This window comes from Manis pentadactyla, assembly GCF_030020395.1.
Source record: "Manis pentadactyla isolate mManPen7 chromosome 15 unlocalized genomic scaffold, mManPen7.hap1 SUPER_15_unloc_1, whole genome shotgun sequence".
Taxonomy (NCBI): domain Eukaryota; kingdom Metazoa; phylum Chordata; class Mammalia; order Pholidota; family Manidae; genus Manis; species Manis pentadactyla.
Window position 1 is genome coordinate 2,971,752 of NW_026644588.1, and position 23,945 is coordinate 2,995,696.

Sequence of the window (23,945 nt, forward strand, 5' to 3'; positions counted from 1 at the left end):
GCGCAAGCGCACTTCGGGGCCCGGGGACGCGCCCTCCTGCACCTGCGCACAGAGACGGCGGCGGGAGGGCGGGGCCTGCGTCGTGCTCGTGCGCTAGGGGGATTGTGGGATAGTGGCGGACGGAGCCGGGCGTCGGAGGCCCTGAAGCGGACTGCCAAGCTGGGAGACCCGGCCGCTGTGGAGAAGCGGGCGCCGGAAGAACTGGGCCTCGGCTTCCATCGGTCACTGCTCAGCTCCGCGGCCTGCTTAGACTGCGAAGGACGCCTTCCCTTACCGCCCTCTGCCTTCCCGCGGCGCGTTGTGCCGGGCCGGGAGACGGGGCGACTTCCCCCCCGGGAGCCTGCGCGAACCTCGCGACCCCGCTAACTTCTCCCGTTCCCGGTCGCGGCTCGAGCCCACCTCGCCGGCGGGACGCGGACTCCCACCCTCGCCCTGCCGTTGTCGACCCCGGACTCTGTCGCTCGGCACGCAAGGGCCCCCTTAGGCCCGAGGGCGCCCTCGCAAGACCCCGCGGCCGCCCCCGCCCCCATATACCGGGTCCCTGAGCAGGGGCCGGAGCCGCGGAAGGCGGGGCGGGGGGGGCGCCCCAATGAGCCCCGAGTGCGAGGAGCCGCCGCCCCCCCGCGCAGGTGAGCGCCCCCCGGACCTTCCCCCAGGCCAGGCACGGGTTTACCCCCAGCCCCCGGGTGCCCCAGAGCGCCGTCGCGGTGCCCCTCTGTTCCCTCCTCCCTGCGGTCGCCTGCCCCGGGCTCCTCCCCTCAGGCCGCCAGGCTCCTCCCCTCATCCCCCCACGTCCCTCAGGCTCCTCCCCATAAGTCCCCCAGTTTCTCATTCTCTCTAGTCCGACCTACCAGTCTCTCTAATTTCTCCCCCAAGCCCACTCCCACCCCTTCCGCGTCCCCTTTCAGGCTCATTCTCGCTGCCTCAAGTCTCCTGTCGCCATCCCGCGAGGCTCCTGCCCACCCTGCCCCGCGCTTGGGCGCCCCTTCCCTCCAGTCTGAGCCCTGCCCCCAGCCCTCTCCTACTCCTCTGGTGCACCCCTTCTCCAACACCCTCGTCCTTCCTCTTCAGACCATTCCCCTGACACCCCTTCCCCCTCCCCCTCCCTGTGCCTCACCCCCTCTCCCCCTTGGGCTCAGGGTGCGTGGAGGAGGGGAGGGCCTTTCCCTTCACCCTGACCACTCCTCTCCTGCCCCGAGTTCTGCCTGCTTGTGTGGAGGGCCGTGGGAGCCAGACTCAGTGGAGCAGCTGCAGGGGTCCTGCTTCTGTGAGCTGAGGCCTGCAGGGCACCTGAGCTGGGCCCTGAGGGAGGGGGGCCAGCCCCGGAGAGACAGAGGCTGGGGCAGTCAGTTTCTGGTGTTGCGATAGAGGTAACAGGGTGCACAGCACACGGGCTGTGGAGACATCCCAGCGGGTGGCTTTTTCTGTCCCGAAGTTGACACATGGAGAGGGGAAAAGGGCATGCCCGGTGGAAGGAACAGCATGTGCAGATGTGCGAAGGTGGGCACCCAGGGGCGGCGTGCGCGCCCCGGCCGGGGGTGCAGATGGGTTGGGAGCATGGGGCTGCTGGTTTAGAGCCTTGAACGTGACCTTCTGGTGACAGTCTCACTTACCCTCTTACACACCTTACACAGATCTTACCATTACCACCAGGCTGAAAAGCAAGACGTCAGGTGTAGTCAGAGGTTGAGGATCGTAGAGACTTCAGTGGGCTGTGAAGGGGCACCGTGGCTGCTCTCGCCGTGGCCAGCTCTGGGGTGCCCTGTGCCGTTGGTAGAAGCCTGTGGCAGAAGGCCAAGCGCAGGAAGTGCCCAGAGTCAGTAGCTTGTAGGAGGACTTGGTTTGGGATTCCCTGATGACGGTGGTTCTCAACGGGGGCCACTCCCAGTGCTACGGACTTGTGGTGGGCAGAAGCCACGAGTGCTGCCCCAACTCGCAGCCCCCACAGGTCGGTGGTGCTGCTGGGGTGAAAGCCTGTTCTCGCCTGGGCGGCACCGGTAGCTTTGGCTTGGCTTTGTTGCTGCACATGAGCAGCTGTGTGTTCTCAGTTGTGCATTTTAATTTATTTTCATGTCTTTGGATGTCTGCTCTTTTCATTAGAGGAGAAACTGCGTGTCCACCCCCACCCCACCCCCAGTAACTCCGGATCTATATCCAAATGCCCTTAGCAGGTCACCTTACTCCTCTGGACTTCAGTTTTTATTAATTCCAGAAGTATCTTGCTGTGGGCCTGGCCTTACCCTGGGTCCTGGTAAGTCAGTGTCGTGCAGGAGGAGGCAGGTGACGGAACAGGCAGATCTTGTCACAGAGTGCTCAAACGCTGTCATAGGGTGACTGTGGAAGTGTCTGGGCAGGCCCCCCACGCAGTCAGGGAGGCTTCCTGGAGGAAGTGGTGTCTGCGCTGAAGCCTGAAGGACCCAGGAGGAGCTAGTCAGTTTCAAAGAGCTGGAGGGAAGGCAGAGGGGCAGCCAGCCGGGGCAGAGGCCAGGGTGCCCACAGCAGTCAGGTGTGGCGGGAGTGTTGAGCGACATGCGGGTTGCAGCAGGCGATGAGGTGAGAGAGGCCTGGAAGCCTCGGTGAGAATGAGGAGCCTTCCGGCTGCCGGGCCTCTAGGACAGGCGCAGCTTCTGGGGGGTGGGGACACGCCCTCCTTTACAGGCCCAGCCAGCGTTTCCCCTTGGAGCTCAGGTGTTAGGGGTCTTCCTATGGGAATTACAGTCTTCAGTGCCCATGAGTTGTCCCTCGGGAGGCACGGAGGCTCAGCGGGGGTGGGCCCCTCGTTTAAGGCCACAGAGACTTTTAAGTTTGGAGAAACGAGATTGGAACCTGGACTTCCTGACATTGGATCAGCCTGTAACACCCACTCTGCCCCACTCTTTTCCAAGGACTCTTTCAAAATCTGTTCATTCTTTCCTTTCTTCTCTTTGAACCTGTGACCGACCCAGGAGATAGTCCTGAATGTGAGCATTGAGGTGCCTCCTCCGTCCTGGCGCAGTCTCATTTCTTGACCCAGCTCCATCCCCTGGGGTTGAACCAGAGCTGCCGCCTTCTCTGGAACAGTGTGGACTGGGGTCAGCGCGGATGGGCCTGGGATGTGCTCTAACTGAGGACCACCCTGAGGCTTTCCTGAGCCCCAGGAAGGCCCCAGCTCGCCATCCTGTGTGGCCTTGGCCAGGTCCCTCTCTTCCCCAAGACAGGTCAGCCACCACCTCCCTTGCTGGTGAGCCTGTGCTGGGCTCTGCCTCCTGCACACCGGCTCCTGCTCAGGGGTTATGGGGCCACTGTTACTGTAGTCCAGTCTTTGGAATCAGAAGTGCCCACCCCCTTCCCAGATTTGGCCTGGAGCTGACTGGGCTGGAGGGAGTCAGAGGGGGGTGGTTTGCTGTCTGACCTGCTGGGCCTTGCAAAGGCCTGGGGCCGGCCTCTGGTAGTGGGTTCTCCCCGCTCCTGGGGCTTCCCCAGCCTGTGTCTCATTAGGGTGGCCTGTATGGCAGAGGATGGAAGCATCTGCAGGCCTGAGATGGCCTCTCCTGGATGTGGGAGCCTCTGCTGAGCTGCAGGGCAGCTCAGGTGGCCACCCGGAGGCCCTCCCAGAGGCCTCTGCACCCTTGACCTCCACTTCCGGGTGCTTTGGGACCAGGGCACGAGGAAGGGGTGGAAGATAAGGGTCAGCCCACAGGCTCCCTGGCAGCTGGAGCTGTGTTTGGATGGATGGTGGCGGCAGCAGCGACAGTGGGGACAGCTTTGCGGGCCCTGCAGTCAGGCCCTGTCTGGCCTGGGCAGGGCCAGGGGCAGGGGCTGGCAGGCTCCTCAGAGCGGCAGCTGATCGCAGCAGCATGAGAACCACGACAAAGCAGGCGACCCGAGGCGACGGTGCCCAGCGGTGCAGGGGGAGGTAGTTTTCGTTCTTAATGGCTTCCTTTCTCATTTACAGTTTCCCCTTCTTCCGTTTGCAGCCAGAGTCATGGTTTTCAAACGGTCGCTAGAACCCGTGGTAGTCACTTCCGTTTTCTTGAAGTTTGCTGAGAGTTGCAGCGGGTGGGTGGCTGGGTGTATGGCGCCTGCCTGAGTATTTGAATGACCTGGGTCACTCAGGCAGATGGAGAGGCTTTCTCGGTCTTGGGTCTTCCGTTTTCAGCACAGTCACCCCCCGGTAGTGGCTGGCTCCTTGCCTCCTGGTAGCCGTGTCCAGGCTTCAGCATGGCCCCAGACAGACGGGAAGGGGCCAACGCCTGCCGGGCGCCTGCTGCGTCAGGACCACCTGGCTGTCCTCACATGGCCCTCCCCTGGCTGTGCCCCTTTCACAGAGGAGGGAATGAGGCTCAGGGGTGCCAGGTGCCTGGCTCAGGCCCACCCCGTTAGAGAGTGAGAATGGACCCACTTCTGTTGTCCAATTCCCAGGGCTTCTGGCAGGTTCCATTAGGTGGAAAGGTGGGGTTGACTGTCAGGATTTGAGACTGGAGTGAATTGAGAGTTTGTGGCTGGGGAAGTTTTTTTCTTTTCTTTTTCCCTCTTTTGAGGTTTCTTTTTTCTAATTCTCTATGTTTGCATCTCTGCATAGAGCTTGAGAAGTGTTTGCAGGGTACCGACTACCACTCAATTGCATCTGATGCTCCCAATCTCCTCTGCTTGTCGGGGGAGCGGCCTGGGCTCTGAGGCCCCGGGGTCCCCGGCCCACGCCACCCTGTACCATCCTGTCTTGTGGTGGCTCCCACTCCAGGTCTCTGGAAAGCCAGCTTTGGGCAGGAAGTCTGACCTGCTCTCCAAAGCAGGTGGAGAGGTTGTAGCGGGAGGGTTTTGGGGGTGGAGCCTGCAGCCGGAGCCTTCTGAGCAGGTGCTTTGGAAGTGGGTGGGCAGGCCGCAGCGTTGAGAAGTGCTGCCTCTAGTCAGGAGAGCAGGCAGGCAGGGCCCTGGTGCGGCCTCTTTGTGTGGCCATGGCTCTGCTCGTGGCCCCCGGCGCCACATCTGTCGAATGGGAATAGTCAGCTGGGCTTCCCTCCTCTGACGAGAAGACGGCAAGTGCCAGGTGCTGGTATAGGTTCTCTGGAGGTGTCAGCTGGGCCCTGTCCGTTGCCGAGCTCCGGGACTGTGGGGCACGGGCGGGGGTCCCCGTGTGCTCCCCAGGGCACAGCCCTCACCGGCCCCGGCCCCTCAAGCTGCCAGGTCTTGTTGGGTCGGGGGACTCGTGCAGTTTTCGTTGTGGTGACGGTTTGTGTTCTCAAGTCATAACCGTATGGTTTGTCCGTGGAACATGCACAGTTCAACTCCTGTACATAATCAACTTTAGAATGATTTCTAGGTTTTTTAGAATATTTTCCTGAACGGAAACTGTACGTGTTGGCAGTCATTTCCTTCCCTTCTCCCCCAGCTCCTGAAAACCAGCGATCCACTTTCCCCCCTGGACCCACTTCTCCCGGGCACTTCGTACACATGTAGTCAGACAGTGTGGTCCCTGGTGACTGGCCTTGGTGACCTCGTTTAGGCAGCCTTGGGCCTCTCAGGTCTTATTGCCACATGGAAGTCTCCCACACAGAAAGGTAGTGTCTCAGCACGTCAGCTCCTTGACTTTTATGGCCTGGGGGGCAGCAGCACCTTGAGGTGATTCTGGTCCCAGGTCCACCCAGCTCAGGAAATCTGCCTGTGCCCAGCCCTCAGTGCCCTGGGGCTGGGGAGTCATCCTGCTGAGCCTCAACTTTCTCTGCTGGGCCACTGGCCCTGTCATAGTCCTCATCAGGTGAGGGGGACAGTGGAAGGGAGGCCCAGGGTCTGGGCACAAAGGCAGGTCGTTAAACACTTGCAGGGCGGATGCTGATTTCCTCCCAAGGCAGTACTTACCCTGATGGGGGCCACGCTCAGCACCTGGTTCCAACCCCTCGCCCTCCTGCACAGGGGGTCTCCCCGCGCCCTCCTTGTGACTGGTGTAGGGAGCCCTAAGGATGGCTGGGGTGGAGACTGGTGGGAGGACCCCTGCAACCAGTGCTCTGGAGGTGTGCCAGCCTTGGAGGGCAGGGCCTCGTGAGAACATGGTGGTCCAGAGACAGGGTGCCCTCCGGCCCACTTCCGAGCACATGTTGGTACCAGCTCTGTGTTAGATGCTGTCCCAGGTGCCTGTGGCAGCCTAGTGCAGAAGGTGCCCTGTGTTGTCTGCCACCCAGCCATGGCATGTGTGACGTGACGCACGCGCATTGTGTGTGTGACAGCGTGAATGCGGGCAGGTCAGGACACACGTCAGAGCCTGTGGACAGAGTGGGCCTGGACCGCTTCGGCTCCCCTGGGGGGACATGCCTGGCAGGAGGCCTGACAGGTGAGGAGGAGGCAGGCGAGGCCCCAAGAGCAGAGCTTCTGAGGAGCCCGGGCTGGGCGTGTTCTGGAGACAGGCCGGTGTGGCCGCAGCAGGCGGGGAGCTGCGTGAGGGGCCTGTCATCCGGCGTCGGCTTAGGGTATTATTTGAGAGTCATGGGGGCCCTTGGGGTCCTGAGCGCAGAGGGCATGTGGTCATGTCTTCATTTCAGCAGGTCCAGCCTGGCTGGCTGCCTGTGGAGTAGGGTGTAGACAGGTACAGGGGAGTCTAGCAAGACAAGGGGCTGGCCAGGTGGTGGTCATGCAGGTGTAGAGGGGTGGGTTTTAGTTGTGTCTTGGAGGGAGGTTCTGCAGAGCCTGGGTCTGGACAGGGAGGACCCAAGGGAACTTCTCGGGGGCTGTGGGCTGCAAGGGGATGATCCCTTAAGTGGCAGCCCCAGGACCACGTGAGAGGGCCCAGGCTGCAGCTGGCCTGGGACCGGGAAAGGCAGTGCAGAACCCGCTGGCTGTGGGGACATGAGAGAGTCTGGTGCACAGACCCAGGCAGGCCTGGGACGTGAGGGAGGCTGCATGGTAGGGCCGCCAGGAACAAACGCCGGGCACTCCAGTCTGGTTGCAGTCTGTGTTTGGAAAAGTGGCCTGAACAGGGGCCTGTCTGGGGCCTGGTATCTGCTGCCGCCCTTAGGGTTGGGACTGTCCCCTCTGCTCCATCCGCAGGGCCTTGGAGCTGACAGGCCCAACAGGGTGGCTATACACTCAGAGCCACTTTGTCCCGGCGGTGGTGGGAGGCCAGTGGAGTGGGGAGGACTCTTGGAGCTGAGAAGGTTCCCGTGAGCCCAGAAGGGAGAAGTGGGCACCAGTGGCCGAGTCGTGAATGGGCTGGGCCTTTGAAGGCCAGTCGCCTGCCCGAGGCCCACATGCTGCCTGGCCCTACCCAGTTCCCAGGCCCGCACCTCCCAGGGCGGAGAGCTTCTCCCTGGGCTGGTGCTCCCTCTGGCTGAAGTGCTCTCTGTGGGCAGAGTGGCACGGGGCAGATCGGTAGGAGAGCGGCTGGCCTGTCTGAAGTCAGGGAGATGCCCAGGAGGCTGGCCTGGCCTCTCAGCCTTCCTCAGTGGACTGTGCCTTGGGTGGTCTTCACAAGACAGATGAGTGTGAGCTCCAGTCAGCGCCTCTGCAGGGCTGGGAGCCCCCCACCAGGTTACCAGGGCGCGAGATGCCTGCCATGCGGTGGTGTGACGACAGCCCCTCGGAGGTTACCAGGGTGCGAGATGCCTGCCATGCGGTGGTGTGATGACAGCCCCTCAGAGGGGAATGTGGGCGCAGCGTGGGGCACACAGTGGCTAGGGGTGATGCTGAGCCCAGGAGCTGGGCAGCAAGTGTGGGGCAGGTAGTCTGGCCCGGGAGCCTGTAGACCTCAGAGGAGCAGACGAATCTCTGTGTTTGAGTGTCCCCTGGTGCCTTCTGGCTGCCTGGGCCGGGCATGCAGGGTCTCCATGCAGGCTGGGGAGCTGGTTGCCCCCGGCCAATGTGACCACCCTGCCTCGGTCACCCTTGGGCCCTAGTAGGTGGCTGTTCTGGGAGCTGAACCCCCCGCCTCCACCCCCAACTTCTCTGTCCCAGGCACTGGGTGGGGAATGGGGGTTGGGTGGATGTGTGTGTGTATGTGTAGTGTCCAGGCAACGGCCACACCCTGGAGGCTTTGCACACTTCCCTCTCGGCCCCACACCCTGCGCGTGGTGCCATGATTGGCTGGGGTAACAGCAGCCAACTCGAGCAAATTCGGGGCCTCTGAATTCATTCGGCAAATAAGGTTGAAGCAAGGCTGACACGAGAGGCTCCAGGAGCACAGTGCCAGCTCCACCCCAGGGGTCACTGAGATGTGGGGACAGCGGACACAGGCCTTCCTGTGCACAGTCCATGCCTGGGGATGTTACTGGGCTTGGGGGCCCAGAAGTGGGCAGGACAGTCAGCCTCACATGTGCCGTGACAGCCATTGCAGGGGTGTTGTTGTCGTCCTGGCAAGAGGTGGCTGTGGAGGGGGGGTGCCCTGTGGAGCCCTGTGGGTGACCGGCCCTGCCTGCAGGGCGCCATGTTTTGGAAGTTTGACCTGCACACAAGCTCGCACCTGGACACGCTGCTGGAGCGGGAGGACCTGAGCCTGCCCGAGCTGCTGGACGAGGAGGACGTGCTGCAGGAGTGCAAGGTCGTCAACCGCAAGCTGCTGGACTTCCTGCTGCAGCCGCCACACCTGGAGGCCATGGTGGCCTGGGTCACCCAGGAGCCCCCGGCCAGCGGCGAGGAGCGGCTGCGCTACAAGTGAGCCCCGGGCCCTTGTGTCCCCAGTGCCTCCCAGGCAGTGAGGAAACCGAGTGCCCAGCAGCAGCCGGGACAGCTTGTAAGGGCCTCTGTTCTAGGGGGTTTTCTAGACAGAACTCAGAGGTGGTGGGGAGGGGGCCCACCGGATGTGCGGCAGACTCCGTGCGCAGCCAGGAGCAGGGGTGCGGCAACCAGCTGCAGCTGCAGGGCCCTCACCACGCTGTGCGTGTCCTCTCCCTGGCAGGGGCCGAGGGCTGCTCCTCAGCTTGCCCTGGTCAAGTGGGGGTTCACTGAGGTGGATGCTGGCTGCTTAGCGAGGGACCTGGTGTGCAGTGGGGACCCAGCCGGGCCCACAGTGTGCCCGTGACCCCTGGAGCTTGTCCCTCAGATGAGCGCCCCCATGTGTGCACCTGTGTCTTCTCCTCCTCGGCTCTCCCCCACCGCCACCACCCTCAAGCACATCCAGCAGCTCTGTGGACTGGGCTTTCCCCCCAGGGAGGCTCTGAGGAGTCTCCTGTTTGACACCTGTGCCTGGGGACCCCTGGGTCTCCACCCTGCCTCGAGGAACCCAGTTTCCAGGGGAAGAGGCACACCGGGGCTCCCACAGTTCAGGGGGCAGGCCTGGGGCAGGTTGTGGTTCCCTGGAGCCCCGGTGGCATGCTGGGTAGGGCGGCTGCTGGGCATGGGGAGGAGGAGGCAGGGGGTGAGTTGGATTTTAGAAAGGTCAACCTCTAGGTCACCAGGGTGGGTTTGAGACAGCCTGGGAAAAGGGAGAAGGGGAGGTGGGGCTGGTGGAGGCTCAGGAGAGGTGTTGGCCTTGGGGGCGGTGGGAGGCAAGAACCTCTGGCCCCCATGGGCCCGCCCCTCCTGGATGTGACAGCCCCCACCCCCTCAGGTACCCAAGCGTGGCTTGCGAGATCCTGACGTCGGATGTGCCCCAGATCAACGATGCGCTGGGCGCGGACGAGTCCCTCCTGAACCGGCTCTACGGTTTCCTGCAGAGCAGCGGCAGCCTCAACCCCCTGCTGGCCAGCTTCTTCAGCAAGGTCATGGGCATCCTCATCAACCGCAAGACGGACCAGGTGCACACTGCCCCTGGGCCCACGGGGGTGGGCAGTGCGGTTGGAGTCCTGCCTTCTCACAGCTGTGTCCCCCAGCTTGTGTCCTTCCTGCGGAAGAAGGACGACTTTGTGGACCTGCTGCTGCGGCACATCGGCACCTCGGCCGTCATGGACCTCCTGCTGCGCCTCCTCACCTGCGTGGAGCGGCCGCAGCTGCGGCAGGACGTGGTCAATGTGAGCACAGGGCAGAGGCTGGGGGGTGGGGCCCTTAGTGGGTGCAGCCCCCCCACCTCACGCCTGGTGGTTCTCGCCCCAGTGGCTCAACGAGGAGAAGATTGTCCAGCGGCTCATCGAGCAGATCCATCCGTCAAAAGATGACAATGTGAGCCCCCTGCCGCCTGCTGTCCCCGGCCGGCCTGGCCACCCTCCAGTCTGTTCCCCACCCACTTTGTCCCACCCTGCCCGTCCGAGAAGGTGAACTGATGAGAAGAGGGAGCATTTGGGGCCGTGTGTGTGCACCCTCCCAGTCACTGAGGGGGCTCCCGCTGAGAGAAAAGGGGTGTCACCCACGTGGGATGTTCCTCACGAACCAGGAACTCGGTCTGTCACCCCTTGGGGCGGGTTGATGAGGGTCCTCTGACTCCAGGCTCTGCCCCGGCCCCCTCATGGCCGCCTCCTGGGGGCCCCCCATGGCTCTTCCTGACTCTTGTACCTGGGCAGGCCTTGCTCATCTTGCCCAGAGTCCCTCAGCTGTGGGCTGGGCCTTGTCTGTCCTGGCCTCCTGGCTTGTGGAGCAGGAGTGCACAGGTGTAGGTGGCCACCCCAGGCATCTAGCCAGTGCCGTCCTGGGAGGGTGAGATATCCAGGCCTTCATGGCCAAGGGATGAGGGCACCTGTGGGCATCTCTGAAGTTGGGCCATGCTCTGGATGGGTCTGGGGTCCAGGCGGTGGGCCCAGGTAGCTGCCTGTGGAATCAGGCTCAGAGCTCTGCTCATGTGTCCCTGTGTCCGTTTCGTAGCAGCTTTGTTGAGCTGTGACTCAGGTGCCACACGCTCATTGCTCGGAATAGAGAATTCTGTAGTTGTGGTGGAGCCGTCACTGCCTCACTGTGGGGACACTTTTCATCATCCCAGAAGGGAAGCCTGTGCCCCTCAGCACCCCCAGCCCCAGTGGCCGTGGTCTGCTGTCTCTGGGTGTGCCCCTTCTGGACATTTTCATAAATGGCATCTTGCAACACATGGTCTTCCGTGCCTGGTCTCTCGGCCTTAGCACCAAGTTTTCTGTTTCTTTCCACATCATAGCCTGTTGGCACCTCATCCCTAAGGCTGAGGAGTGCCCGCCGTGTGGGCAGACCATGGGTGCTTGTCTTCCCCCCAGTCGGGGGCCACCTGGGCTCTCCCCCAATGGATGCTGGGAAGGGCCTCTCTTCAGGAAGCCTTCTTTGGTTCCCTCTTTCTCCTCTCCAGTGTCTGTGCTCACTTCCTGCTCCCCCCCCAGCACTGCGTCTGTGTGTCCGTGAGACCCCCCTCCCCTGTCCTGGAGGGCGAGGGGGTGCCCTGACACCAGGCCGCCCAGGGCCCAGCAGCTGGGCTGGGGCCTCAGCCCCCTCTCTGCCCCCCCAGCAACATTCCAATGCGTCCCAGTCCCTTTGCGACATCATCCGCCTGAGCCGGGAGCAGATGAGCCAAGCCCAGGACAGCCCGGAGCCCGACCAGCTGCTGGCCACTCTGGAGAAGTGGGTCTGCGGGGGTGCCGGGCTGGGGGGCCACCAGGGTCCCGGGTCCAGGCACTTCACTGCCCTCCCCGGCCACCGTGTCCCAGGCAGGAGACGATCGAGCAGCTCTTGAGCAACATGCTGGAGGGGGAGCAGAGCCAGTCGGTCATCGTGAGCGGGGTCCAGGTGCTGCTCACGCTGCTGGAGCCCAGGAGGCCAAGGTGAGGGAAAGGAGCCCTCCTGTTAGCATCTGACAGCCAAGGAAACTGCCCATCGGAATCAGGGCCCTGTGGGCACACCACTCCCTGCGACGTAGTGGGACCCGCGGGCGCCCACTCCCACCCGGATGCCTCCCTCCCTGTCTCTGCCTCCTGAGTCCTGGGCGGATGGGCTTCCGAGGGAGCAGCTTCTAGCCCCCCCAGGGGTGCTGCGTGCACGCACACCTCATGCTCCTGTGGGCCACCTGTGTGGCTCATGGACTCCTGTTCCCTGATGCAGGCCCGAGTCTGTGACCGTGAACAACTTCTTCAGCAGCGTGGACGGGCAGCTGGAGCTCCTGGCCCAGGGGACCCTGGACAGCACCGTGTCCAGCGTGGGTGCCCTGCATGCCCTGCGCCCGAGGCTCAGTCACTTCCGCCAGCTCCTGCTTGAGCCCCCAGAGGTGGGTGTGCAGGCCAGGGAGGGGGTGGGCAGGGAGGGCAGCTGCTCTGGGCTGGGACCGAGCCTCCCCTGTGCCTGCAGCAGGAGCCTCTGCGCACAACGTGGGGCAGCCTGGCCCCACCGCTGGGCAACACACGGCTGCACGTGGTGAAGCTGCTGGCCAGCGCCCTGAGCGCCAACGACGCGGCCCTGACCCAGGAGCTGCTGGCTCTGGACGTGCCCAACACCATGCTGGTACGGGAGTGGGGGCAGGGGGCACTGTGAGGGTGGGGGCAGGGGTGCGGTGGGATGGGGGGTCTCGGTGCCAGCCATTGCTCCCCCACCAGGACCTCTTCTTCCACTACGTGTTCAACAACTTCTTGCACACCCAAGTGGAGGTGTGTGTGAGCGCCCTGCTGAGTGCTGGGCCCCCTTCTGACAGCAATCCTGAGACATCTGCCCCGAACCCCGTCGTGAAACACGTGAGCTGGGGCTCCCAGGCCCCCCTCAAGGCCTGTGGGTGGGCTCTGCCCCAGGTCTGCCCCGCGCCAGGCCTGCAGCCAGGCCTGCTGGGCAACTTCACATACCAGGCACCGGGGGCTTGTTCTTGGGGTGTGTCTGGGAGAAATGGGGTGACATGCAGGGTGACCTTGGCACATCAGGTGTCCTGAGGGACAGAGGGAAGGTCCCGGTGACAGCCTCCCTGGAGGGTCACGACGCCTCAGGGAGGAGCTGCTCCTAGTGGGTGTTGGATTTGTACAAGCAGGAGGGGGAGGGGGAAGGACAGGAGCAGAGTGGGCAGCGCGGGGGCGGACGGGCATGGCTGCCAGGCTGAGCCGGGGCTTGGGGCCAGTGCAGCGCGCCGCCGACAGCCTGCCTGTGACCCACAGCTGCTGCAGCAGTGCCAGCTAGTGGAGCGCATCCTGACATCCTGGGAGGAGAACGACCGTGCACAGTGAGTTCCCCCCACCCTTGGCCTGCCCTGGGGGCACGCCTGCCTCCAGCTGCAGCCCCACTCTCTCCTCAGGTCTGTGGGGGGCCCGCGGAGAGGCTACATGGGCCACCTGACGAGAGTGGCCAATGCCCTGGTGCAGAACACGGAGAAGGGGCCCAACGCTGAGCAGCTGGGGCAGCTCCTGAAGGGTGAGGGCCGGGGGCAGGGGCGGGCGGGAGGCGGCAGGGGACACAGGCTCCTCACACCTTTGTCCCCCCTCACTGCCAGAGCTGCCTGGAGAGCAGCAGGAGCAGTGGGAGGCGTTCGTGTCGGGCCCCCTGGCTGAGACCAACAAGAAGAACATGGTGGACCTGGTGAGCCCCCTGTCAGCCTCCCCACCCCCGGCCGCCAGCCCTGTCCTGGCCTGCATCCTTGGCGGGGGGCCCCAGCCAGCCCTCACGTGCTGCCCCCCCTACCCAGGTGAGCGCCCACCACCTGCACTCCTCCAGCGACGATGAGGACGACCGGCTCAAGGAGTTCAGCTTCCCCGAGGAGGCGGTGCTGCAGCAGGTGGGGGCTGCCCAGCAGGCAGGGGCTGTGCGGGCGCCACCAGGCTCCTGACCAGCCCCGCCCCCCGCCACAGGCCTTCATGGACTTCCAGATGCAGCGCATGACCTCAGCCTTCATTGACCACTTCGGCTTCAACGACGAGGAGTTCGGCGAGCAGGAGGAGAGTGTGAAGTGAGTGGCCCTCCGAGGCGGGGGCTGTGGGTGGGGGGGGGCCTGGAGGGCAGCAGGCCTCCCCACCTTTCTCAGGGGAGCGGGGGGCTGCACAGGGACGCAGACTGACCATGGGCAGAGCTAGGCTTCGTTGGAGTTCCGACGGGTGCTTGCAGAGTCAGATCTGCCGGACGTGAGGTCCTTGCTCATGTGCTCCAGGGGCCCTGGGGCAACGAGGGCTTTTCACTGTCTCTGCTTCTGCTCACTTGTACCTGCTGTGCAACACTGTCAGAACAGCCATCACCTATGGTGTGGAGGCTCTGAGCCTCCTTCGTTTTCCAAGTGCCTGCCTGGGGAGGGGGTGGGGTGCTAGGCTGCCCTGCAGAGGCCCCCAGGGAAAGGGTTTGTGTGTGAACTTCGGCTGTGCCTTCTGAGCAGGAGGTCCCTCTGAAGGCTGAGTCCGTGATACCCCGAGGAAAAGTGGGTCACCATGGAGCACAGGCCTCGGAGGTGGTCCTGGGGCAGGTGGGGGGGAGCTGTTGGAGAAAGGCTTGGCCAGCTGCACAGGGACAGTGGGGGGGCCTGCAGATAGGCAGGAGGGGTGGGGTTGCTGGGGGCGTGGAGACCGGTCCCTGCCCGCATCTGCTCGTCACCCGCCAGGGTCTCTTGGGTGTCACTGCGTCCACATGCCCGTGACTGTCTCCTGCTCAGCATGGGGCCCCTGATAGTGGAGAGCCGAGGCACAGCCATTCACCCCAGGCCATGAGAGCACCCTGCCGGGTTGCAGTCAGTGGTGGCCTGTCCTGCTGTGGCCCAACAGAAGTCCCCTGGGATGCAGATGTGAGACATGCCTGGCACATGGAGGCTTGGCAGAGCTGGTCACTGCTAGAGGCCTGGGACTCCGGAGAAGACCCTCTCGAGGAGGCCGCCCTGGCAGGGGCCAGTCAGCAGCTTGGTGAATGGCACCGGGATGCCTGGCTGCCCTGTGCGAGGCTCTCACGTCTCCCACCGAGATAAATTCCAGTGGGGTTAAGAGCTTTAAGTGGAAAAGAAATCCAGAGCTGTGAGGTGTTCTGGGATGGAGAGTAGATGAGTCTTTTCACAATCTCAGCGGGCAGGAGGCTGCCCCACAGGGCGCTGGCTGCCAGAGCCCCCTCCCCACCCTGGGCTGCTGCACCTGCCGGTCAGGTATGTTCCGGAAGGAGACAGTGCTGACCTTCCTGGCAGCCGTGAGAATGCGGCGTGTGGGGACATCTGTCCGTGCTTGGCAGCCGGTCAGCACTCAGCAGTTAGCTCACATTTGTACGCTGATCTTATGGCAGAAAGTTTTCAGAGTTGGGAGACAGATGGTAACTTGGGAATCATCCCTAGTGTGGGGACAGAGGGTGGAGCCTGTGGACAGTGCAGGGCAGGAGAGGCTTGCGAAGGGTGCCGGCAGAAGGAGCCGGGACGTCGTGCGTTCTGCTGCCGGCGGGTAAGTATAAAGCCACAAGTCCTTTTTGGCAGTTTGTGCTGGTATTTGAAACACTTAGGAATGATTCCCTATCCAGGAGTTGCACTTGTGTGAGGCTGAGAGGACTGAGCCAGGGGGAGGTAGGTGGGGACTCACAGCACTGTGGAGGTAGGGGTCAGCCGGGGTGCGCTGGCCTGCCAAGCCCTTCGCCCAGTCCCGCCCTTGGGGCAGGCAGGCCGGGGGCCCAGCCAGGAGCTGCTTGTCTCAGCTCCCATGGTGATCGTTCTGGCCATGATTCAGGATTCCAGCCCCAGACTGAGCAGCGGGTGAGGGGTGCCCTGGGGGCTGTGGCCCCACGTGAGGCTCCGCGCTTCTGCTGTGGTAGTGCCAGCATTCGGGCTGTGCCTGGCCAGCCGCCCACCTGCCCAGCTCAGACCACGCCATGCTCAGACGCGGGCCCGTGGAAAGGTCCCACTGAACTTTGTTTCCTGGTTTCCACTGCACCTGTATGGCTGCATCACAGGAATGGGGAGCGGGTGTGTGCTGCTTGGCGGGGTCCATTCCCTTGGCGCCTTTCGCTGCAGCTGCCTTTGGAGAAGTTGCTGTGAACAGTGAACCGTCACTCCTAGGGGAGCTCTGGGCCCATCTTCAAATAGCTCACCTAGATTATAACCTTAAACCCTGATAACATTTCATCCAGGGAGGGTCTGCTTCCTTGGCTTCACAGCAGAGAAGGCCAAGGTTCAGAGGTGCCAGGTGACTTGCTGGGCCACCCTGCTGGCAGGGCCGGCGTGTGCTTCACCCCTGTGCAACCGGCTGTGGAAGGCTCCCACTCAGCACAGGCCCCTTGGGCATCTCCATCCAGGACAGCGTCTCGTGGGGAACTCAGCTGGGAAAGGGTGCCGGTGACCCACTTTTCACTGCCCTGCCAGCATCCGCAGTGGCCGTGAGGCCTGGTCGGGTTCTGGGCAGACCCGCAGCTAGTGGACGGCAAACGCTGCATTGCATGAGCGCAGATGCAGGAGGCAGCCTCCCCCAGCGCCGCCCTCTCCGCCCTCTCCTAGTGCACCTTTCGACAAGACTGCCAACATCACTTTCTCCCTCAACGCAGACGACGAGAACGTGAGTGTTGTCCTGCTCCCCGTGGGGGCGGGAGGTGGGGAGCTGAGGGTGCAGTCCCCCCACCTTCCCACCCCTGCACCCACAGCCCAACGCCAACCTGCTCGAGATATGCTACAAGGACCGCATCCAGCAGTTCGATGATGAGGAGGATGAGGATGAGGGCCAGGGCTCCGGGGAGTCTGATGGGGAGGACGGCTCCTGGCGGGGCAGCCCGCTCTCCAGGGGGGCCCGCCTGGGCCAGCCCCCGGGTGTGCGGTGAGTCCCCTCCCCCTTCCCTGCAGCACGGGCCGCAGGGCCCACAAGGCAGTTCACCAGCACGGTGAATGAGGAAAATAAGAATATAGTGGGTGTGAGTTGAAGGACTTTAAATTTCAGTGCTAGGAATCCAAATTCAGTGAGTTCAGCTATAGATAGAATAGGATAAGGGCTGGGGTGGGGCTGGAGAAATGGGTGAGTCTTCAGGTATGGCTTGGTCCAGGTGCGCCCGGAACCAGCGTCTCCCCTTCCATCCCTCCGTCCCTCCACTCTGCTCTTCCTGTTAACGCTCCCGCAGGTGTTCCCAAAAAGGTGGGAAGATGATCCCCTCGGCCCTCTTTCTCCTAATTCCAGTAAAACGAGGGCTGGTGATCCCCCCTCCCCGGCTGAATGTCAGTAAGCTGTGAGCAGCTCTGCACGAACATTCCAGCACTGGCCCAGAATCCCCGGTGTGGTGGGCTTGTGCCACGATCCGCCCGCAGGAACCACTCAGGGCCTTCAGCTGTGAGCCTTCGCGCCGTGGCTTCTGATTGGAAGTATTTTCATTTTTAAATTGAGGCAGAGGAAGTGCGCAGATGAGTCCGTGAAGCCTGCGTGTGGTGTTGCCAGGGCCTGGCCGAGGTCATAGAGCCATCCTACAGCCCTGGGCCCCTGCCTACCACCCCCAGGGCGTGCCCCTGACTCCTTGCCCAGGGGATTTTGCCTCCTTTTCTTCTGGCTCTGAGGCCCTGTGTCTCCAGGAGGCGTGGCTGTGCTCGCTGGCCGTCTGCGGGGCGTGCTGTAGTGTGACATTGTGTCAGTGCCAAGATCAAGGCCGTGCTTCACCCCTGTGGTCTTCCAGGAGCTTTATAGCTCCCATGTTTGGCTTGGTCCTCTTGAGCTGATTTACTGCACAGGGTGTGAGGTGGAGGCCAGCTTCGCTTGCGGGCGCTTGGGAATGCCGCTGTGCCAGCACCCACGTCCTTCCCCTCGGGACGGTCTCGGCACCCTCGTCTGTATGAGTGAGGTTGTTGCTGGTCCCTCTCCTGTTGGTTTGTACATCTGTTTGTCTTCATGCCATGGCCACCCAGTCTTGATGACTGTTGCATTGTGATAAGTTTTGAAATTGGGGAGTTAAGTCCTCCAACTTCGTTGTTTCAAGATTGCACTGACTACTACTAGGGGTCCCTTGAGATTTTGTGTGAATTTTAGGATGAACTTGTCAGTTTCACAGAGAAGCCACTGGAGCCCCAAGGTGCTGTGTGGGCCTCGGGTCAGCCGGCGGGGCGTTGTCTGCGTCCAGGAATGTGGGGGGTCTTTTCAGTTGTTAGGTGTTGTTTACTTTCAGCAGTGTTTTGTCATTTTCAGGATATAGGTTTGTGCTTCCTTTGTTAAGTTTATCTCTAAGGGTTATGCAAACATGTGGGCTTGTTCTCCCAGGACGCGGCAGGGCTGTCAGAGTGTGCGGAAACAACAGATCTCTATGCGTCACCCCGTACCCCTGCACCTGTGCCCCCGCCCGGGACACAGCGTCCTGCCCTCCACCCCAGAGGCGGGCTTACTCCTTCCCTCCGGTCTGTCTGCTTCCTTTCATTTTCTTCCCATCTCTACTTGCCTCCAATACAGTCTTGAACAGAAGTGGGACGAGCAGGCCGCATCTCGTTCCTGATCTCAGGGAGTGAGTGGTGTGGGCTGTGGGTTGTGGGCGTGCCCCTGTCAGGTCCGGGACGCCCCCTCCCGTCCCCAGCAGCTGAGCTTCGTGGTTCGTCTGCAGCCACGCAGGTGTCTTCCTCTCCCGTCACTGCAGCTGGGCCGCAGGGCGGTGGCAGGCCTCCAGCGTTTTGGAGCCTGGGTAGGCCTTTCTGCCCACGTTGCTGGCGTCCTTCAGCCAGAAGTTCGGGGGCAGCTACTCTGGTTGGACGTTGCTCTCAGCTGAGGGTGGGCGGTGGCAAGGGTCCACCCAAGTTTGTAGTTAGAGGAAGCGCGCCAGCCCCCGTCCCCCCGTCCCTGCCATGAGGGCAGGGTGGGGACCGTCCTGTCCCCGAGGCCGCAGCAAGCGGTGTGCACACAGCACTGTCTGCACGGCTGTGGTTGCCACTGCCTTCCGCCGGGTGAGGCAGGACTTTCTCGGAGGCCTCACCCCCCCCCCACCGCCCCCGCCTTTGTCATCATCTCTTGATTGATTCTCAGACATTTGCTTTGGGGCCAGCCCTGGGGGTCGGGAGGGCGGGGTCGGGCGCCTTCCTCTCTGTCCCAGCCCCGCAGCTGACAGGCGGTCTCTGGGCAGGAGTGGGGGCAGCACGGACAGTGAGGAGGAGGAGGAGGAGGACGAGGATGGCGATGGCCAGGCGGCTCTTGGGGGGCCCGGGCCCCCCTCTTATCCCGGCCCTGGCCCGCAGCCTCCAGGTGGGTGAATGTGCAGGGTCGGGTGGGGGCGCACACCGGCCCCTGCCTGTCAGCGCTCACTGCCCGGCTCCCCAGGCCCTGGCCCCGGCTGGACTGCAACCTTTGACCCAGTGCCTAGGGGTGCCCCACCTGGCCCCCAGGACTCCAGGGAGGAGGAGCCTCACTCCCGGCCCCCGGCCCTGAGCCCAGCCCAGCCTGCCGCCCATGAAGCCCCGCAGCTCAGGTGAGGCTGGGAGGTGAGGACCCGGGCCCTGGGTCCCTCAGGCTAGGGCGCCTCCGCAGCCGCACCCCGTGGGCCGTCCTGTCTCGCCTCCCAGGTCTCAGGACCCCGCGGCCCCCTCAGCACCTCAGGAAGCCTCAGACGGCAGTGATGCGGTGGGGCCCTCGGGTGAGTGCCTGCCCCCTGGCTGGCCCCCGGTCCCCGCCTCCCGCCCCCGCTGCGCACTCCCGCTTCTGCCCCTCCCTCCCTCCCAGGGGCCCGCTGCCCCCTGCCTGCTGCCCTCCGCCACCCCCACGCCCAGTGCGGAAGACGGCTCACTCCGGGCCTCTCTTCTCCCACAGCCCCCTGCCAGGCCTTGGTCAGCATGGAGGACCTCCAGGCCACCCTCAGAGGGACACACTCTGCCCCCAGCCCCTTGGACAGGTGACCGGCTGTAGATGAGCTGTTGGGCGGCCATGCTGGGGACGCAGAGCCCGGCCCCTGAGCTGTCCCTGCCGCGGAGCTGCTCCGCGTGGCCCCTTCAGGACCCCCGGTCTGCATCAGCTGCAAGACCTCGGGCCCCCGAAGCCTGGGGTTGTGCCTGTGCCCACATGCGCCCCCAGCTCAGCCCCAGGGCCAGGAAGGCTGCCAGCAGGGTCGGGGTCAGGGAGCGTGCGGAAGGTGTCCCAACCCACGTCGCCCTCCTCCAGCCTGGGGGTGGCTCCCGGGGGCCCTGGCTGTGCTCCCCTCCCCGTTCACACAAGCCGGCTGGGGGCAAGGGTGTCCCGCGGGGTGTTGGTAACCCCCTGACCCTCCCACAGTGCAACTAGAGACCCTGCTACCTCTGTCCCAGCCCCTGCGGCCTGCCAGCACCCTCAGGCCGTGGAAGGGGAGAAGAGCCCAGAGCCCCCGGGGCTCTCCTGGTGTCGGAGGTGAGCGCGGGGCAGCCTCACGGGGTGGCCGGCGTTGTGTGCAGAGGCCGTGACCTCTCTGTCCCTTCCTCCCGATAGTGCCCAGGCCCTGGAGCTGCCTCCAACGCCCAGTGGCTCTGCCCCGGGAGGGCCGGCAGCCCTGGGCTCCCAGTGAGTGGCAGGGGCCAGTGGGGGGCCGGGGTCCCTCACACGGGTTTCCCTTTTGGTTCCCAGGTAACTGCCTGCGCCCCCGGGGTGGCGGCCACACCCTCCAACCTCCTCGTGCACCCTGCCTGGGTTGGGGGCAGGGCGGGTCCTGCGAGGCCCTGCTGCCGCCCCACCCGCCCCACCCTGCCGCCCCCGCGCTGTGTTCTCTGCACTCCCAGGAACCGGGGGCCTGGGAGAGTGGTCTGCACCCCCACCCCCGTTTGCACTGAGAGAAGAAGCGACAGAGTTGTCTCCTAGGATCAGGATAGGGCCACAGCGAGAAAGGAGGGAGGGGGGACCTATATTATATATTATATATATGTACTGAGGGGGGAGCGGGCGGAGAGCCGGGCGGCAGGCGGGGGACCTCACCCTGGCCCAGGGGCGCTGTGCTCCCTCCCTCTGTGCCCACAGCCACGCCCACGCCCACACTCGGCCTGTCAGCTCAGGTCCACTCCGTGGAGGCCCGAGTGGGGCCGTGCCTTTGCCCGAACCCCTCACCCCGGACCCTGCACTTTCCCCCAGGCTGGGAGCTCCAGGGCCCTCCATCTGGCTGGTCGACTCTGCAGAAACGGGGTCGCAGTCTGAGGGCTCCTCTCTGGAGACATTCCTGTGGGGCCCTGACACTCACTGAGACCCCCATGCCTCCCGTGGACCCCGGGGCAGGGGTTTGGCGGGGGTCTGGCTGGGTCCCCTCTGCCCGAGGGTCAGGGGTCCAGCCCAGCTGCCAAGTGACCTTGTCCCAGCTCCCTGTCCCCAGGCTGGCGTGAGTGTGTGTGTGTCCGTGCTGAGCTTCTATTTCATATTGCAAATATAAATAAATGAGGACAGTTGAAGATGCTCGCTGCTCAGACCTTGAGTTCTGGGAAGTGGGGTGGGGGATCCCAAGCTGGCCCCTCGGGCTGGCCTCCCTTCAGCCTCTGGGTGTGGCGCTGGGAGGGCGGGGGGTGGCTGTCAGACCAGGCAGAGGTCCCTGCGGGGCCGGGACTGAGCATCCCCTGCCTTGTCTGGGGCCTGGTCTCAGTGAGCCATCTCCCAGGGTCCCTTTAGTCCCCGAGTCCTGAGCTATCCCCCAGCAGTAGAGCGGGGCGCTTGGAAGTGGCCTACCCGGGCAGATGGTGGTGCCCAGGAGCCCCTGCCTGCCACACAGGCACAGAGGCACGGAGCAGGTGGTGCGCACTGGCGCGCACGGGAAGCCTGCTGTGGTGACCCCAGAGCTTGGGGCAGCGCGCGTTCATGCTTGTTCGCTCAGCACACAGGTGGAGGCTGAGGGGCTCCTGAGGGAGAGGCACAGGCCAGAGCCCTGGACGGGGCTGCAGTAGGGAGGCCAGAGCACAGGAAGAGCCCAGGGCATGGGGGGCACATCCACCTGTCCCTCATTCTGGCAGGGTGGCCCTGCTGGCCGAGACGTGGGACCGTCTCATTGGGGGGCAGCATCCTGCCCGGGCCCTCCTGGGGGGCTGGGTCAGGGCAGGGGTCTGTGGGGGAGGCGGGACCCCTGGGTCCTGGCACCTTATCTGTGGGTGCCAGGCAGGGCCATCCCAGGGTGGGGGCGGCATCTCCCTGGGCCCTGTTATCAGTCCCAGAGTCCACAGGACACTGCTTGGGTTAACGTGTAACCACGCACCATCCCCTCCACCCGCAAAGCCTCTGGTGCCCACATACAGGCCTCTTGGGGGGACCTCAAGCCAACATGGACACCTGGCAAAAGGGGCTGCCCCAGAAGCCTTGTTCCTCAGCCCAAGTGAGCTGCTGGGTATGGGGGGGTGCTGGGCCCAGCCCCTGGGAAGCAGTCCCGGGGAGCTGGGGGGCCCTGCTCTCCTGGGAGGCTGGACGTCCTGGTCCCTGAACAGTCTACCCCACAAGGCAGTGGGGCTGGGGGTGCCCCGGGCCTGAGTCCTGCAGGGCGGGCCTCACCCCCAGGGCTGGCTGTGCTCCCGTGGCTCAGCAGCCCCCTCGTCCCCCAAAGCAGCCCCACGTGGGCAGGTGGCTGAGCCCCTTCTTTCTGGCCTGTGCCGCCTACTTCCTCCTCTGGATCCCGGAGGAGCAGCCATCCTGGGTCAGCGCCCTGGTCAAATGCCTGCCTGTCCTCTGCCTGCTGCTCCTCCTGCGGGCCGTGGGCCCGGGCGGGCGCCACAGTACGCTGCTGCAGGGGGCCCTTCTGTGCTCCGCCCTGGGGGACGCCTGCCTCATCTGGCCTGAGGCCTTCCTGCACGGTGAGCGAGGCCACACTGCCCTGTCTGAACCCCACGTGGATGGGCCTGGGGTGCAGGGTGCCTACCGGGAGCCAAGGGAGTTGAGGTCCAGAGCCCGGCCCCCCCGGAGTTCTTCCCGAGGGTTGGCGAGCATCGCCGTGGGAGGCTGTGGGCAGCCCTGCCGCGGGGGAGTCGCGGGCACGCGGGAGCCGCATGCCTGTCCAGGCAGGGACGGGCCAGGCAGAGGCACCGGCTGGTGCAGTGGCTCGTCCGCCCCGGCCTGGGAGCCCACAGTGAGGCCCCAGGCTCCAAGGTGGTGGGAGCAGGACTCAGCGCCCCCGTCTCCTCCAGGCGTGGCTGCCTTCGCTGCGGCCCACCTGCTCTACCTCTGCGCCTTCGGCCTCACCCCCTGGCAGCCAGGCCTCCTGCTGCCCATCGTCCTGGTCATTGTCCCCTATCACGGCCTCCTGCTGCTGCACGTCCCGCCTGCTGAGGTCCTGCCCCTGACGGCCTACGCCCTGGTGCTGGCCACTGTGCTGTGGCGCGGCCTGGCCAGGGGTGGCGGCGCCAGCTGGGGTGCCCTGCTCTTCACGCTCTCAGATGCCGTGCTGGCCTGGAACACCTTTGCCCAGCCCCTGCCCTACGGCCGCCTGCTGGTCATGGCTGCCTACTATGCCGCCCAGCTCCTCCTCACCCTGACTGCCTTCCAGAGCCAGGGGCTCAAGACCAGCTGACCAGAGTCGGGCCGGGCAGTTGTCTGGCCTCCCAGATGGGCGGGGATGAGCTCCCTTGGGGCAGGCGCCAGGCTGGGGGCTCCTGTCTGCAGGCACCGGGTGGCACCCGCCTGCACAGGGCCCGCCTTTGCTCACACAGACCCTTGCTGGGTCCTCCCCCGCCACCCGCTGGTCCCCCTTCCCAGACGGCCTTTGGGACCCACCTGCCCCTTCCCTCTGGCTCTCAGCTGATTCTTTACTGCCTAAGTAAAGTGGACGTTGAAACAGTGACATTTTCATTATTTGGGGAGGGGAAATAACAATAACAGCAAAACTGGATCCTTTTCTTTCTTTCTTTTTTTTTAACAACAAAACTTACCATTCTAACCATTTTTAATGTATGATCAAGGGACATGAAGTACATCACAGTGTTGGGCACCGAATCTGGTCTTCACTTCCCGGTGACAGCCCTTGCTGTGAGGCCTGCCCTCGCAGCACATGCGTGTTCTGCGGCAGTGTACTCAGCCCCCACACAGCCGCTCCCGGTGCGCCTCGGACCCCGCGTCCCCCGGGGCCTGTGGTGGTGTGGGAATCGGCTATGGGCATTGTACAGATGGGGGCGTTCACAGATTGAGGCTGGGGGAGGCTGCTAGGTGCCATAGCTTCAGGGCTGCTCTTGTAAATTACCAGGGACGGGGCTTGACCAGAATGTAGTCTGACCCTTCTGGAGGTGGCAAGGCCAAAATCAGTGGTGTCCCAGGGCCCGCACTCCCTCCACGTCTCCGGCAGGCCATCCCTGGCGTTCCCCTCATCTCTGCCTC

At 64.0% G+C, this 23,945-nt stretch overlaps 2 protein-coding genes across 7 annotated transcripts; both read left to right on the plus strand.

Moving 5' to 3' along the window:
- The first annotated feature begins 442 nt into the window (after positions 1-442).
- On the plus strand, positions 443-21,056 carry PPP6R1 (protein phosphatase 6 regulatory subunit 1). 5 transcript variants are annotated; one of them, XM_036909235.2, is made up of 23 exons: positions 443-629; positions 8,384-8,616; positions 9,512-9,698; positions 9,774-9,911; positions 9,994-10,059; positions 11,300-11,412; positions 11,499-11,612; positions 11,890-12,052; positions 12,133-12,285; positions 12,378-12,512; positions 12,921-12,985; positions 13,058-13,173; positions 13,253-13,338; positions 13,445-13,534; positions 13,608-13,705; positions 16,202-16,259; positions 16,345-16,514; positions 18,781-18,899; positions 18,975-19,122; positions 19,217-19,287; positions 19,461-19,542; positions 19,920-20,030; positions 20,109-20,236. In XM_036909235.2, the coding sequence occupies exons 2-23, from the start codon at positions 8,390-8,392 to the stop codon at positions 20,182-20,184; spliced, it is 2,586 nt and encodes an 861-aa protein (XP_036765130.2). In that variant the 5' UTR covers positions 443-629; positions 8,384-8,389; the 3' UTR covers positions 20,185-20,236. The 5 variants fall into 5 exon arrangements, with proteins under 5 accessions (XP_036765130.2, XP_036765129.2, XP_036765133.2 ...); XM_036909234.2 differs by lacking the exon at positions 443-629 and adding an exon at positions 2,393-2,553 and having other exon boundaries at positions 12,136-12,285; XM_036909238.2 differs by lacking the exons at positions 443-629; positions 20,109-20,236 and adding exons at positions 2,399-2,553; positions 20,244-21,056.
- A 628-nt stretch (positions 21,057-21,684) lies between these two features.
- TMEM86B (transmembrane protein 86B) lies at positions 21,685-23,413 on the plus strand. Of its 2 annotated transcripts, none has more exons than XM_036909242.2 (3): positions 21,685-21,960; positions 22,186-22,432; positions 22,763-23,413. In XM_036909242.2, the coding sequence occupies exons 1-3, from the start codon at positions 21,910-21,912 to the stop codon at positions 23,143-23,145; spliced, it is 681 nt and encodes a 226-aa protein (XP_036765137.2). In that variant the 5' UTR covers positions 21,685-21,909; the 3' UTR covers positions 23,146-23,413. The 2 variants fall into 2 exon arrangements, with proteins under 2 accessions (XP_036765137.2, XP_036765138.2); XM_036909243.2 differs by having other exon boundaries at positions 22,189-22,432.
- The last annotated feature ends 532 nt before the right edge of the window (positions 23,414-23,945 follow it).